The 16,546-nt window shown below is 37.1% G+C and overlaps 1 protein-coding gene across 1 annotated transcript; it reads right to left on the bottom strand.

The window, feature by feature from the left end:
• Positions 1 to 313: 313 nt before the first annotated feature.
• On the bottom strand, positions 314 to 2,322 carry LOC110817349 (pentatricopeptide repeat-containing protein At5g66520-like). The gene has a single exon (XM_022045844.2). The coding sequence runs from the start codon at positions 1,949 to 1,951 to the stop codon at positions 638 to 640; it is 1,314 nt and encodes a 437-aa protein (XP_021901536.1). The 5' UTR covers positions 1,952 to 2,322; the 3' UTR covers positions 314 to 637.
• Between the last annotated feature and the right edge of the window lie 14,224 nt (positions 2,323 to 16,546).

The raw sequence follows: 16,546 nt of genomic DNA, 5'->3' as shown, positions 1-16,546 counted from the left end.
GGCCGGGCTAGTTTCAGAATCCAAAGCCCAATCTCTCAACAGTATTAAATAGAATTTATATCTAAGACCCTAATGATGTATCAGCGTCTGCAACACAGTGCCTTTGATTTAGAACATGAACATGAACATGATTTCCCCATCTTAAATGCATGTTGTTTGCTTAGTCTCTGCTTAAGCCAAAAGTCAAGCTGACTGATTATTTAGATGGGATCAGGAAAAAATGTATCTCTGAAGGAAAAATATGGCAATGACAGATAAAAGTAGACTTCATCCATTAGAAAATAGAAGAATATTTCGTTCTCTCCCAAAAAAATTAACATGAAAATCCATCTCAAGATCTTTCAACTATCCATTTAGCTCCAAAATAAGGAGAAACCAATAATGATCTTTGACAGTGAATAAAATTATACTTCCGTGTCTACTATTCTTTTCTGTTCTTTGTGTAAAAGAACAGAAACGGGCATGAGTTGAAATGAGCCAACGGCCTAAATAACGCAGCTACATAGAGGCTGCTAGTTAACAGAAAAAAGAAAACAACAGGGGAAGAAAAACAGGCCAGAGAACAAAGAGAAAACAGCTGACAAAGAAACAAAGGATTTCCTGGTTGAAGATGATATATGCTCCTTAATGACAATTCCTATAATCCACTTCTAACAAAACTAGAGCCTCTGGACTTTCTTACATGTTGATTGACCATTAATTTTCTCACCCTTTCTGCATCGTCCCACTTTTCATTCAAAACATACAAATCCGATATAAGACTAAAAACTCCTCCATCGAACTCTGGCTTTACTTCCCTCAACACCTGTTCAATGACTTTCTCAGCCATCTCAAAATTCCTATGCTCCTTGCACGCTGACAAAAATGAGCCCCATATAACAATATTTGGTTCAAGTCTCATTGTCTTGAGAACTGTGTAGGCTTCCTCTAATAATCCTGCCTTGCCAAACAAATCAACCATGCAGCCATAATGTTGAATCCTCGGCTCCAAGCCATGCTCTTCAATCATCCTAAAATAATTGCGTCCCTCCTTAACCAACCCTGTATGGGCACATGCGTTAAGAACTCCCGTGAAAGTCATTTCATTGGGATGAATCTCCATCTTTTGCATCATCTCGAAAAAAGATAAAGCTTCTTGGCTGTAACCATGTTGTGCGGAGCCACAAATCAACGCAGTCCAAGTCATGACATTCTTTTCTGGCATCAATTCAAAAACCCTACAAGCATACTTCAAAAAGCCGCACTTGGCATACATGTCAACCAAGACCGTGCCTATTTCCACGTTCAGCTCCCACCCATTCTTCACCATAAACCCATGAACTGATTTTCCCACCAACAAACCAATAGAACCCAAGTGAGCACACCCCGATAGGACTGACCCTAGAGTCAGTTGATCAGGTTTCAACCCCTCATTTGACACCATTTCTCGAAAAACCGCCAATCCTTGATCCTGTTTCCCATTATTCACATACGCAGCAACCATGGCAGACCACGAGGCAATATCCCTGGAAGGCATACCCTCAAAAACGCAACGTGCTTTATTGACATCTCCATGTCTGGAATAGGCAGTAATCATAGTATTCCAGGTGACGGTGTTCCGATGAGGCATTTCGTCGAACAACTGATGAGCGTCCTCCAATGAAGATACGGCATACGCGTTAAGAAGTGAAGTGGCAACGTAGACGTGAAACGAATGGCCGAGTTTAATTATCGGGGAATGAAGGTGGCGAATGAGTTGAATGTGATGGAGAGGGGTGCAGGATTTTAGGGCGTAGAGGATGGAGAAAGTGTCGAAGGGAATGGAATGACGGTGCATTTGAGAAAGAAGTTGCAGAGCTTTGTGGGGAGAAGAAGCATGTTTGATGGCAAAAGCCCATGAATTGAAAGCTCTTGTTAACCATGAAAAAAGATTGGTTTTGCGTTCAAGGAAATGGGAGAGAGCAGTTTGCATTGATAAAATTGCCTGGTTCTGTTCTGTTCAATTCCATCACTGAAGCATTATGCTCGGTTCCGACAACAACTTTTCCTGGGAAATCCAAATACAATAGTATTCAGATTCTCGGGTGCCAAACAGAGCAATCTTGAAAAGTTCTATCCAGTTATTGTTTCACCACTGTACAGTCCAAAGTAGAGAAATCGTAAAATTGCTGCCCAGCAGTTTAGAACCAGACTAGACCGGAATAAAATTTTTCAATTTTTAGATTTTGAATCGAAATGGAGTCCAATAAATTTTGGAATGAACCAGACTGAACCGATTAAGAAAAATTCTACTTGTTTGGGCAACAGTTTCTTCCTCTTTTCTTTCTACAGGTCTGTGTGCGGATACACATTTTATCATATATATATATATATATATATATATTTTTTAATATCTCTTATATAACTAAAAGTGCAGAATGAGTGAGAGATAAAGTAGTATATTAAAAGAAAATTTAACTTTTTAATGGTCAGTTTAGCGATAGGGACGAAAAGATTAGCCCAAATATTTTGGGCCTGTTAAATTATAATTTCAACTTATATTTAGATTATACAACTCATAAATTTTATCCATCATTATAAAGTGATTAATAAGGCCCAAACTAGTAATGTTTAATTAATTACGTATTTAAATCAGTTGTAATTTCTACTGTAAATTTTTAAAAGTATTATTGTTTATCTGTAAAAATTGTTGTAGAAAGTATTATTATTATTTTTAAAAATAGAAATTATTATGTTTAATAAAATAAAATTTAAAATTTAAAGTGTATATATTTAATAAAAATTAAATTTAGAGATTGTAACTTTTGTATTTAATTTTTTTAAAACAATTTAATATTAATATTTTAAATGCAACACCCAACCCTTTCTTTTTTTTCTTTTTATTAATTATTATTATTTTTATATGAATATAATTATTATTTATATGATTTTAATTTGATTTATTTAATTTTAATTTGATTTAATGAAAATAATAATAATAATAATAATTGGTAAAAATTGGTTAGAGATTTAATTGAAAATAATTTTGGAGAAAAGTGGTGAAAATTTGAATTCTGAAGGTATTTTCAAAACGCAATTTAGAAAAGTTACGCCACGTCAGCTGCCCGGTCAGCATCCCCGACCAACCAGGACGCGCCACGTGGCAGAGACGCTGACACGGGAGGCCACACGGGGGGAGCCATGTGGACAATCCGCGTGCACGCGATCGAACGGCTGAGACCCGTTCCCGAGTGCATGGACGACCCAGATTGAATCGCGATGAACAGTCCAAATTCACTCCCTATTTAATTGCGATCGGACGGTCCATAATAAAATCGATGGACGGCCCAGATCAAAAGCAGAGTGGTATAAATAACCCCATCCGCACCCAAATCCTAACCCTAGCTGCCAGAGCCCCTCGCCGAAGAAGACAGCTCAGCCGCCGTACTGGAGCAATTTTCGACCGCCAAACGAGATAAAAATTTCTTCTCTTGCACAAAATTCAATTTTAAACGCACCCATGGCCAAATTAAAGTAAAAGAACCGGCCAATTGGCTGAAAAACGTCGCCGAAGCTCAGCGGTGCTGCCGCGGGGTGTTTTAGAAAATGCCTCCGATGAAATCCTTCCTGACTCCCGTTCGATGTGATTTTTCTACCGTTATGACCACCGTTTCCTTCTCTACATGTTGACCGAAGCAAAATACCCAACCGCAACGTGAGTCGGAGGAGCTGCCGCATCAGAGAGCCCCACCGCTGGTGAGTTTCGGTTTTTTGTGCTTTTTTCGGCCTACCGAGGGCCCTAAGTGTGTTTTTTTGCAGAAACCGGTGCAATTTCGGCTGAATTTGCCCAAAAACGTCTGAAAAAAGCCAACCTGAGGCAGATTGCCGCCACAGGTGCCGTCGTCGTCGCCGGAGCACAAGGGAGCCGCCGTGCCGGAATTCTAAAATTGGCCGAGTGGACCCTTAGTCTGATTTTTTGGTTTATTTGGGACACTTGTAGGTACCGTAAACGCATTTAAGTTCCCGAAGGAAAATTAAGTGAACCTAGGGACCGCCCGTAGGTGCAATAACCATCTAGTTTTCAACGTTGAATCAAGTAAGGACCCCTCACCCTATTTCATATCATAGATGTGAAGTTTGAATAAATAATAACACGGTCTTTTGTACAAGTTAGATAAATATATATAATTAATTACAGATTGCTAATGGAGCCCAAAATCGGGCATTATTTTCTGTTGATTTATTTTAAAGTTTAAATGCATGATGGTATCTAGTTTGTCCATTCATGATTTTAAATGCATGTATTACTGTATTACTTGATCACTGTGTGATTTTGGAATTTAAGATATGATTGTATTACCGGGTACATGTTCATTGTTTATGTGATTGTGTTTAATTTGGTAACGGAGATTAAGGATAAACAACAAAGGGATGTGATCTGATAAATGAATAAGATGACAGCCTCACTAGATATCCTATGAGATAGTGGACGGATCGGGTTCATAAGGAATCCTATCGTGAACGTTGTCTTATACCGGACGGGGTATGGAGACTTGGTCATTTGGCGCCCATACCGGGCGGGGGATGAGGACGACCCACTTTACCCTCATACCGGATAGAGTATTGAGGTTTAATGTCTTGACGCTCATACCAGACGAGGTATGGGGACGACTTTGGAATTAAGATTGTTAATGAAAAGGGTTCACGTGTAGCGGGGACACCCCTATAGATCCCAATGGATACTAGTAAGCTGATAAAAAAGGGCAATTGTTATTTGATGATTTGAATATAAAAGTATAATATGTACTATGTTGCAGATTATATATGAAATTATAATATTTATAATGTTATTATTTCCATAAGTTATTTTTATAAATCTCACTGCGGTAAGTGGACATTAAATGGTTTTATTATTGATAAATGAATTTGTTTAAAATTTGTGCTCCATTGGTTGTTTTTGGTTTTCTACCAACCTTTAATTCTGTGACAATGATATATTGTGATATCCTTACTGGGCTAGTGTAGCTCACCCCTTATTTAACCATTTCAGATCAGGAGGATCCGGTCCCCAAACCTGATCCTCAAGAAGGCTACAAGTAGACCCTAGATACTTTATAGTTTCTTTTATTTTTTTCTATTTTTCGTATTTCTTTCAGAAAATTTGTTCCGTGATGTTTGTTAGTACTTTTGAGTTATTGTGTAAGGGATGTTAACCTTAACCTCTATTTTGCTTCCATACTCATATACATTTCTTTTTAAATTTTCGGGATCATTACAGTTGGTATCAGAGCCGCGTTCCTTGCACCTGTCCCTTACACAATAATACTTAGAGAAACACCAAGCAATGAATTATCACTCAACAATTCCTTGTGAAATGCAGGTACAGAGAAATGAGAAGAGGAAGACCCCCACTAAATCGGGTAGCCCGGGAGGGTTCACTCAGGAAAGACGTGGACAGGATATTTGAGATGTTAGAAAGACTCATTGTGGTCCAACAGGGTCGAGAAGAGAGGAGGGAGTTACCTGACCCTCTCCTGCTGCCACAAGTTGAGCCACCACTGCAGCGAGAGGATCCTGAGCCACCCCGGTACGATCCTGCTCCTCCACAGTACCACTCGGTACCACCGCTACAGTATAATTTGGTGCCCCCGCTGTATCAACAAGTACCACCATAAGGCCCCACAGTTTACCATCACCCTGGCCCAGTCCTTTTCCCACGGGACCCAGTTCCTCCCATGATTGACCCAGGCTACATAGAGAGGTATAAGAGACTAAACCCATCCACTTTTGCAGGGGGATCCTCTTTTGAAGATGTTGAGTACTGGTTGGTAGAGACAGAGACGACCTTCAAGACCTTAGGGGTGACTTCTGAGCAGAAGGTCACCTTTGCTACCTACATGCTAGTGGGAGAAGCAGACTGTTGGTGGGAACTCAAGCAAACCACCTTGCCCGTTCCAATTACTTGGGAGCAGTTCCTAGCAGCATTTCATGCAAAGTACCTCATAGAGCATCTCTGACATCTGAAGGAGATGGAGTTCATCCACTTGGTTCAGTGGAACATGACTGTGACAGAATATGCTCTTAAGTTCCTGGAGTTGGGCCGATACTCCTCTGAGACGCTGTTGGATGAGGGCAGGAAGGCTAGGAGATTTCAGTGGGGCATTTGCCTAAAGATCAGACAGCATTTGTTCGTATTGTAGCTCAAGACCTATTCGGCCGTTCTGTCTAAGGCACAGCTGGTGGAGAGGAGCTTCCACACCCTCTCTCAGGCAGCAGGGAACCTCAGACCTTCAGCTCCACCCCGTAGACTAGCACCTACTGTATCTGTCCAACAGAACAAGAGGCCCAGGCTGGTGATCCAAGCTCCCCCCTCAGGCTCCAGTGGTAGGACGTGGTAAGATATGTCAGCATTGCGGCAAGGATCATGGGGACCGACCATGTTACAGCCTCAACAACACCTGTCGCATATGTGGTAGTGCCCAACATTATGCGAGAGAGTGCCCAAGGAACCAGAATCAGGGCAGACCCCCTATTCAGGGCAGAGCTTATAACCTCACCCAACAGGATGCTGAAGCCGACCTAAACGTGGTACAGAGTATGTACACTATCTGTAACTATCTTACTCATGTTTTGATTAACACTGGTGTATCGCATTTATTTATTTTAACTGTTTTTGCATTAAAATTGAATGTATTACCTGATAAACTTGATTCAATATTATTTGTGTCTACTGTTGGGAGTGTAACACTATTGGGAGAAGTTGTCTACAGGGCTTGTGCCGTAGAGATAGCAAATAGAAAACAGAGTGTAGACCTAATAGAATTAGACACGAGAAATTTTGATATAATTTTAGGGATGAATTGACTAGCGGTGTATCATGCCACCGTAGATTATTTTAGTAAGAAGGTTGTATTCAATCCTTCTAATGAGGAGCCATTTACAAATTAATAAAATCATTTAATACTCATTCTTTGATGGCAAGTTTTCTTATTTGTCGAGTACCTTAACCTTGCTGTTTTATCTAACTAGGCAAACCCAAGAAAGAGAATTGTATTCAAGAGATTCTAGTAGTCCGTGACTTTTCAGATGTGTTTCCGGATAAACTACCCGGACTGCTAATGGATAGGGAAGTCGAGTTCACCATAGATCTACAGCCAAGCACCCAGCCTATTTCAGTTGCTCCTTACCGCATGAGCCACGTTGAGATAGAGGAGCTGAGGAAACAGATCACTGAATTGCAAGACAGTGGTTTTATCATACATAGTGTGTCCCTTTGAGGTGCCGGAGTCACTTTTGCCAAAAAGGGAGATGGAACGTTGAGACTATGTATTGATTACAGAAGATTAAACATGGTCATAATCAAGAACAAGTATCCCTTTCCCAGGATTAATGACCTCTTCGATCAGGTGCGTAGGTCTTCTCCAAAATAGACCTGCGATCAAGTTACCATCAGGTGAAAATAAAGACAGAAGACATCCCTAAGACGGCTTTTTGAACCAGGTACGGACACTATAAGTTCCTGATCATGCCATTTGGGCTAACCAATGCCCCAGCCATCTTCATGGATCTGATGAACAGGGTCTTCAGACAATTCTTAGATCAATTTGTTACCGTGTTCATCGATGACATCCTAGTCTATTCAAAAAGTAGAGAGGAACATGCTCACCATCTAGCTCAGGTTTTACAGGTTCTCAGAAGAAAGAAGCTGTATGAAAAGTTGAGTAAGTGTAGATTTTGGCTTAAGCAGACCACCTTCCTAGGACATATCATATCAAAAGATGGAGTATTAGTGAATCTTGAAAAGGTTGAAGCGGTGCTCGACTGGGAGAAATTGACATCAGTTAAAGAAATCCGTAGCTTTCTGGGAATGGCGGGCTATTACCGCAGGTTCGTTAAAGGATTTTCTAGTATAGCTGCTCCCCTAACCCGACTCACAAAGAAGAACGCCAAGTTTGAGTGGAATGAGGACTGTGAAAGAATTTTTTCAGAACTAAAGAAGCGGCTGACTATTGCACCTATGCTGGCTTTACTGAGTTGATCAGAGGGATGTACAATTTACAGTGATGCCTCCTATCTAGGCCTGGGTTGTGTTCTAATGTAGCATAGGAAAGTCATATCCTATGGGTCCAGACAGTTAAAGATTCATGAGAAAAATTATCCCACCCTTGACTTAGAGCTTGCCGCAATCATACACTCCTTGAAGACTTGGTGCCATTATTTATATGGAGAGACCTTTCAGATCTATATCGATCACAAGAGTTTGAAACACATATTCACTCAAAAGGATCTCAACATGCGTCAGAGAAGGTGGATAGAACTTCTTAAGGACTATGATTGTGACATTTTCTACCATTCGGGTAAGGGTAACATGGTAGCCGATGCACTCAGCAGAAAAAGTGCAGGTATTTTAGCCCATTTTTTAGTTTCAGAATGCAGGCAAATTAGGGCCACACAACAGGTTCGACTTCAGGACTTGAGGAGAGTTACATGTTTGGGTCATCTGACTGTCCAGCCTCAGTAAATTCAGAGAATAAGGGAAACTCAGTCAGCTGATCATGCCCTAGTAGCCCTCAAGAATGATGCAGAACAGGGAGTTAGCTCAGAATTTCGAGTCTCCGCCGATGGGTTACTCTGATTCTAGGACAGGGTATGTATTCCAGATGACAGTGAGTTAAAGAGAGACATCATGACAAAGGCCCATAGCTCAAAGCTTGTCATGCATCCCAGAAGCACTAAAATGTATTAAAGCATGCGACCCCGATTTTGGTGGAATGGGATGAAAAGAGACATAGCTGACTTTGTGTCTAAATGCTTGGTATGTCAGCAGGTCAAGGCAAAACATCAGGGCCCAGGCGGGTTACTTCAACCTTTACCGATCTTAGAGTGGAAGTGAGAACATATCACCAAATACTTCGTGACAGGGTTACCTAAGGCACGCTCAAGACATAATGCCATATGGGTAGTTGTTGATCGACTTACCAAGTCTTTCCAGTTCTTGGCCATCAGGATGACCGATCCCTTGGACAAGTTGGCAAGAATGTATATATGAAAAATAATCAGATTGCATGGAGTCTCAGTGACAGTGGTGTCCGACAGGGACCCCAGGTTAACTTCTCGGTTTTGGGGTAGTTTTCAGCAAGTCATGGGAATGAAGCTGTCCCTCAGTACTGCCTTCCACCCTCAGATTGATGGACAGTCAAAAAGGACAATCCGTACACTCGAGGATATGCTTCGAGCTTATGTCCTTGACTCCGGGAGCCAGTAGGACGACCATCTACCCCTGATAGAGTTTGCCTACAATAATAGCTACCAAACAAGTATTGGCATGGCTCCGTATGAGGCATTATATGGGCGCCCATACAGATCGCCGATTTATTGAGAAGAAGTGGGCGATAGAAAATTGTTTAGCCCGGAGCTGGTAAAGGAGACTACATCCAAAATAGCTAAGATCAAGAAGAACATTCAGACGACTCAGAGCAGGTAGAAGAGTTATGCGGACACCCAGAGGAGAGATTTAGCGTTTGAGGAAGGCGATCAGGTGTTCTTTAATGTCACTACTTTTAAGGAAATCAGTAGGTTCAACAAGAGAGAGAAACTGAACTCCTGATTTATTAGACCATTTGAAGTCTTAGACAAGATTGGTACTGCCGCCTATAGACTAACATTGCCTCCAGAACTTTCTAAGGTCCACAATGTATTTCATGTGTCCATGCTATACAAGTACAATCCGGACCCCTCTCATGTCTTGACTCACGAACCTCTCCCACTCCAGGAGGATTTATCCTATGAAGAAGTACTAGTTGGCATTGCGGATCGAAAGAGCAGATTACTCCGCAACTGGGAGATATCTTTTGTGAAGGTCATATGGCAAAACCACACACCAAGGGAGGCAACATGGGAGCTAAAATTAGACTTTAGAGCCTAGTACCCCTAGTTGTTCGATCAAGAGTAAGAGTCAAATTTGAGGGATCAAATTTCTTTTAAGAGGGGGAGAGTTGTAACACCCAACATTTTCTTTTTTTTTTCTTTTTATTAATTATTATCATTTTTATGTGAATATAATTATTATTTATATGATTTTAATTTGATTTATTTAATTTTAATTTGATTTAATGAAAATAATAATAATAATAATAATAAAAAGGGGTAAAAATTAGTTAGGGATTTAGTTGAAAATAATTTTAGAAAAAATGGGTGAAAATTTGGGTTCTGAGGTATTTTTGAAAGAAAAATCAGAAATCGGAGGTCAAAACGTAACTTAGAAAAGTTATGCCACGTCAGCTGCCCGGTTAGCAGCCCCGACCAACCAGGATGCACCAAGTGGCAGAAATGCTGACACGGGAGGCCACGCGGGGGGAGCCACGTGGATGATCCGCATGCGCGCGATCGAACGACTGAGATCCGTTCCTGCGCGCACGCACGGCCCAGATCAAAAACGCGTACGGACGGCCAAGATTGCATCATGCACGGACGGTCTATATTAAATTGCGCACGAACGGTCCAGATAAATCGCGATGAACGGTCCACATTCACTCCCTATTTAATCGAGATCGGACAGTTCAGATTAAAAACGATGGACGGCCTAGATCAAAAGCGGATGGGTATAAATAACTCAATCCGCAATCAAACCCTAACCTTAGCTGCCAGAGCCCCTCGCCGGAGGAGATAGCCCAGCCGCCAGGGAGCCGACCGCCGCCACTCGACGCCGTACCGAAGCAATTTTCGACCGTCAAACGAGGTAAAATTTTTTTTTCTTGCACGAAATTTAATTTTAAACGCACCCATGGCCAAATTGGAGTGAAAAACAGGCCGATTGGCCGAAAAACGACGCCGAAACTCGGCGGTGCCGTCGCGGGGTGTTTCAGAAAATGCTTCCAATGAGGCTCTTTTCGATTTCCGTTCGATGTGATTTTTTCACCGTTGTGACTACCGTTTCCTTCTCTATGGGTTTACCGAAATAAAACACCCAACCGCAACGTGAGTCAGAGGAGTCGCAGCACCAGAGAGCCCTACCGCGGGTGAGTTTCAATTTTTTATGCTTTTTTGGGCCTACCGAGGGCCCTAAGTGTGTTTTCTAGCAGAAATTGGTGCAAATTTGGCTGAATTCGCCCAAAAACGGCTGATAAAAGCCAACCCGAGGCAGATTGCTGCCGCGAGCGCCGTCGCCGTCGCCGAAGCATGGCAGAGCCGCCGTGTTGGAATTCTAAAATTGGCCGAGTGGACGCTTAGTCTGATTTTTTATATTTATTTGGGACACTTGTAGGTACTGTAAGCATGTTTCAGTTCCCGAAGAAAAATTCAGAGAACCCAAGGACCGCCCGTAGGCGCAGTAACCATCTAATTTTCAGTGTCGAATCAAATAAGGACTCCTCACCCTATTTTCTATCATAGATGTAAATTTTGAATAAATAATAACATGGTCTTTTGTACAAGTTAGATAAATGTGCATAATTAATTACAGATTGCTAATGGAGCCCAAAATCGGATATTATTTTTTGTTGATTCCTGTTGATTTATTTTACAGTTTAAATGCATGATGGTATTTGATTTGTCCATTCTATGGTTTTAAATGCATGTATTACTGTATTACTTGACCACTGTGTAATTTTGATATTTAAGATATGATTGTATTACCGGGTACATGTTCATTGTTTATGTGATTGTGTTTAATTTGGTAACGGAGATTAAGGATAAACAGGAAAGGGATGTGATATGATAAATAAATAAGATGACAGCCTCAGTAGATATCTTAGGAGATGGTGGACGGACTGGGTTCATAAAGAACCCTACCGTGAATGTTGTCTCATACCGGACGGGGTATGGAGACTTGGTCATTTGGCGCCTATACCGGGCGTGGGACGGGAACGGCCCGCTTCACCCTCATATCGGACGGGGTACTGAGGTTTAATGTCTTGGCACTCATACTGGATGGAATATGGGGACGACCATGAAATTAAGATTGTTAATGAAAAGGGTTCACGTGTAGCGGGACACCCCTATGGATCCCCATGAATACTAGTAGGCTGATAAAAAAGAGCAATTGTTGTTTGATGATTTGAATATAAAAGTATAATATGTGCTATGTTGCAGATTATATATGAAATCATGATATTTATAATATTATTGTTTCCATATATTATTTTTATAAATCTCATTGCAGTAAGTGGACGGTAAATGGTTTTATTATTGATAAATGAATATGTTTAAAATTTGTGATCCATTGGTTATTTTTGATTTTCTACCAACCTTTACTTCTGTGACGACGATATGTTGTGATGTCTTTACTGGACTAATGTAGCTCACCCCTTATTTAACCATTTCAGATCATGAGAACTCGGTCTCCGAACCCGATCCGCAAGATGGTTACGAGTAGACCCTAGATACTTTATAATTTCTTTTATTTTTTTCTATTTTTCATATTTCTTTCAGAAAATTTGTTCTGTGATATTTGTTAGTACTTTTGAGTTATCGTGTAAGGGATGTTAATTTTAACATTTATTTTACTTCTGCACTCAAATTATTATATGTATTTTTTAAAAAAAATTTTAGAGTCGTTACATTAAATGATTATATAAAAGTATTTTTTTAAAACATAAAATTAGCTTAGCCTCTGAAATAAACTGATTTGATAGAAGACATTAAATCAATAACCAAATTCTCTTTGCTTGTTTATTATGGTATTCTAATTTAATCTATAACTATGGAGAAGGGGAAAACTCGCGTCACCGGCGGGTAAACGTGAGTTGATCATGAAAGATATTCCCAACATATGCTTTTGACCTCTCCGTTAATTAATTAATACATAATATTGTTTACCGACAAACCCATGATTATCTCTTTCAATTATAATAGAAGGATAAAAAAAAAAAAAAAAAGCCAAAGAGACTTGATTACACCCACTCCTCAAGCGATCAATATGTTTCTATATAAACATAATTATATACATATATATATATATATTCTGTTTTTGGGTTCATCTTGCTTTTTCTCCCTAAGTTTTAGAATTACTTTTTTAATATAACATTTGTTTTGTTTTTCTCAAAAGATAAAAATTGCAATCATATATCTTTTTGCTACAACTATTATTATATTTATCTAAATCACATATTGTTCATCAACCAACCAACCCCCTTTTTAATATTATTCGTACAACATTGATCTACTACTATATATAGAGTACTTAAGTAATATTTATATTAATAAGAATTCAATTAATCTCTTAATTAAGAAGTAACATAATTAATATTGTAACAAGAACAATTCAATTTAAACTTATATTTTTACAAAGAAAAATATTATAGTACCAATGATTCACCTCAATTAAAAAGGGTAATTCATAAATATATATATATGGATATATAGAGTTAAATTGGTTTGGTGTATTAATTTGTATAGTTGGTAATTATAGTACGAGTAGAATAACGTTAAAGACAGAGGCAGAGGAATGAGGTCATTATCGAAGGTAAAGACTCTTTTTGGGTTTGCCTCGTGACATGCAACAAGACGATGGCCTTGTCGGCTGGCAATTGTACGGATCAGTCTGCATAATCTTTTTGTTGGTTGAAAATTTGACTAATCATTATCCAACCTTTTACTCTTTCAAATCTATCTTCCTTAATTTGGCATCTATCCATACAATCCTACTTTATATGTATGATTTTACTAACACATCCACTATTATTGAGCACCACCCGCATCTCAATTATATATATATATATATATATATACACATACATATTATATATAAAAAAAAACAAAAACAATAGATAGAAACTAAAATAATAACTAATAAATAAGAGTTAAATTAGTTAAAAAAAAAAGGATTAGAAATCTTAATACTTAAATAACAATGTCGAAAACACAAAATAAATTAAAATAAAGATAAGATAAGAAGTAAAAGAGTAATAAAATATAAATTTACAAAAAAAATAATTTTTTTAAAAAAATTTAATTTGTTAAGTAGTTTCATGCAAGTTGGAGGTAAAGATGAGAGTCTCTCTCACAAGGTTATTACGAGACTAAAGTTGTGATATGAAAATCATAATTAGCTACGGTATAAGGAAATAATCACATTGAAATACATAGTATATAGAATTACGTATATATTAAATTTCTTAAACGAAAGAAAGATTACTTTAACAGCTACTATAAAATGTTGTGATGATTCCATGATTTCCATCGAGGAAAACCAAAATTGACTTTTTAGAAAGACAAACAGCCTCTTTCATTAACATTTAAAAGCAGTATATATATATATGTATATATATATTCTTTTATCATCCCTCGCCGCTTTTGTTCTTTACTTTTGGACGTGATTTTCTCCTTCTTGAATACATATATAATGATAATGAAAAATGGAAAGTTAGCAGCAGAAGAAAAAAAAAAAAAAGAAAACTAAATGGATTATGAAAACAGACATATCCAATCATCATCATCTTCGTTGAAAGCAAGAAATCCACAGCCCCGTCAACTATCAGTCGAGTGAAGAAAGGGACATGCCACCTCCGCATATATATAATAATTTAAATATTTATATTTCAATTCAAATTAGATGAAAAAAACTATAATTTCAGTTCACATTTATAATAATATATATATATGTGTGTGTGTGTGTGTGTATCTTGAGCGTGGTTATATGTAACTAGTTATAAATTGATCTAGAAGATATACAAACATGCATGGCTTCACAATTTCATGTTCTAAACTTGTCCTTCTAACTTATAAAACTTGTAATTTTCAGTCCCAAATTTAAATAAAGATGTTGAACAATTCATAATATAATCAATATATATTTGAAGTTTTACATGTATTCCTTTTAGTATTATATAATCTCTGTGCGTGTACGTACATATGATTAATTAAACATGCATATAAATAATTATCATGGTTCTAGAAAGAGTTAATTTGCACGTTGAATTTGGATGGAAGAAATGATGGTGGGTTGGGTTAGCTTGGAATCATAAAAGCTTTTCCCCTCAATGGCGGGCCTTACCCACCAATCATGGCTCTTTCCCTTGTACAGTCAACATAATATATACATATGTATATATTATTGCTTGCTTTTCTTTATTTGTAAGTGAATTATTTAAACATTTTACCAAAAAGAGAAATAGTATTTAAATATTTATTACCAAAAACAAACTAATTATTAGAAAAGATATACGATAAATATTTCCTTTTTTGCTATAAAAGATATGTTTTTTTTTTACTTAGATAAAAAAAACTATATGTATCTTCTCTATGTACGGAATAAGGTCACTCCAATGCTTATTTCATCATCATTATTGTAAGGAATTAAAAACCAATATATATAGTACAAAAATTTATATTTAATTAAGTGGTAACATTATTATCTCATCTTTCATCTTTCCCGTAATTGTGCCAACCCAAAGCTATATATGTACATACATATATATTATAATCACAAAGCCCCTTTTCTAAAAGGTTAAAAAGTTTTATTAGCCACGATACAATGAAAGCTTGCAAATTGATATCTATAATGAGTTTTTGATATATATATATATATATATTTTATTTTTTAATTTCGAATCGAGAGTAAAATTGTTGAGAATACTTTGTATTTCACTAACAGTAAAAAAAAAAAAAAGTTATTGCCAATCTAATATTATTGCAAATATTATTTGGATTGGCTACTTTATGGGTTCATGCCTATGCTTTAAACTCCACATGTTAAGAGAAATACATATATATATATATATAAGAGAAACAACTTTTTGCAATGAATTGTTTCATCAAAAAAAAAAAAAAAAAGTTTTTGTTTACTTTTTACAATAGCTTTTACTTTTAGGATTATAAATCTTATTTGTACTTTTCTTTTTTTAACATGATCCAAGTTATTTTTGCTATATTGAAATAGATTTTGTATTGCAAATCATAAAAGTAAAAAAGTATATGTTTCATAAAAATTGCAGAATTCATTGTAAAAGATTTTTTTTTTTTTAAAAAATAAATAAATAAACCATAAAAATTTTCCTAAAAGGTTTATGTTTTTTGCAACAGAATTAATTTTTGTTATAAAATATCATTTTTATTTAACATTATGGAAACTATTTTTTTATAAATTACATATTTTTATTTTTTTTTTATAGCAAAATCATGTTAATGTAGAGAAAGATGTATCAAAACAATTTATTTTATTTATTTTGAAAATTAATAATAGTTTGTAACCATTTACAGAAATTGTTAGATTGAATATATCACTACGAGGGGTGTTGATAGGTAATAAAAAGTGGTTGATAAATAATATTGAAATCAATATATATCATATGTATGTGATAAACCCAAAATTTACTGTTGCAGCAGGTCAATTTTCTTGTAATGTTGGTAAATAGTATGAATCCATGTTCAATCCATCATTTGGATATTTCTAAAGGAATTACTTTGTTGAAAAACATGGTTATTATTGGAATTAGAAAGTAAGACGAACATTTAATTATTAAAGAAGAGATCAAGACAGAGCTTGAAACCTACCAAACACTTAATCAAAACCAGTCCTTCTCTAATCACTACGGCCCCTTCCTTTAGATTCCCTAAAACCCCTCTCTCTCTCTCTCTCTCTTCATTTCTT

This window comes from Carica papaya, chromosome 2 (genome assembly GCF_054855325.1).
Source record: "Carica papaya isolate Zhongbai chromosome 2, ASM5485532v1, whole genome shotgun sequence".
Lineage (NCBI taxonomy): Eukaryota > Viridiplantae > Streptophyta > Magnoliopsida > Brassicales > Caricaceae > Carica > Carica papaya.
This window is presented reverse-complemented; position numbering and strand designations above follow the sequence as displayed.

Excerpts from the sequence above, each read along its gene's own strand:
- LOC110817349 (XM_022045844.2), bottom strand. The coding sequence starts at position 1,951 with ATGCAAACTGCTCTCTCCCATTTCCTTGAACGCAAAACCAATCTTTTT.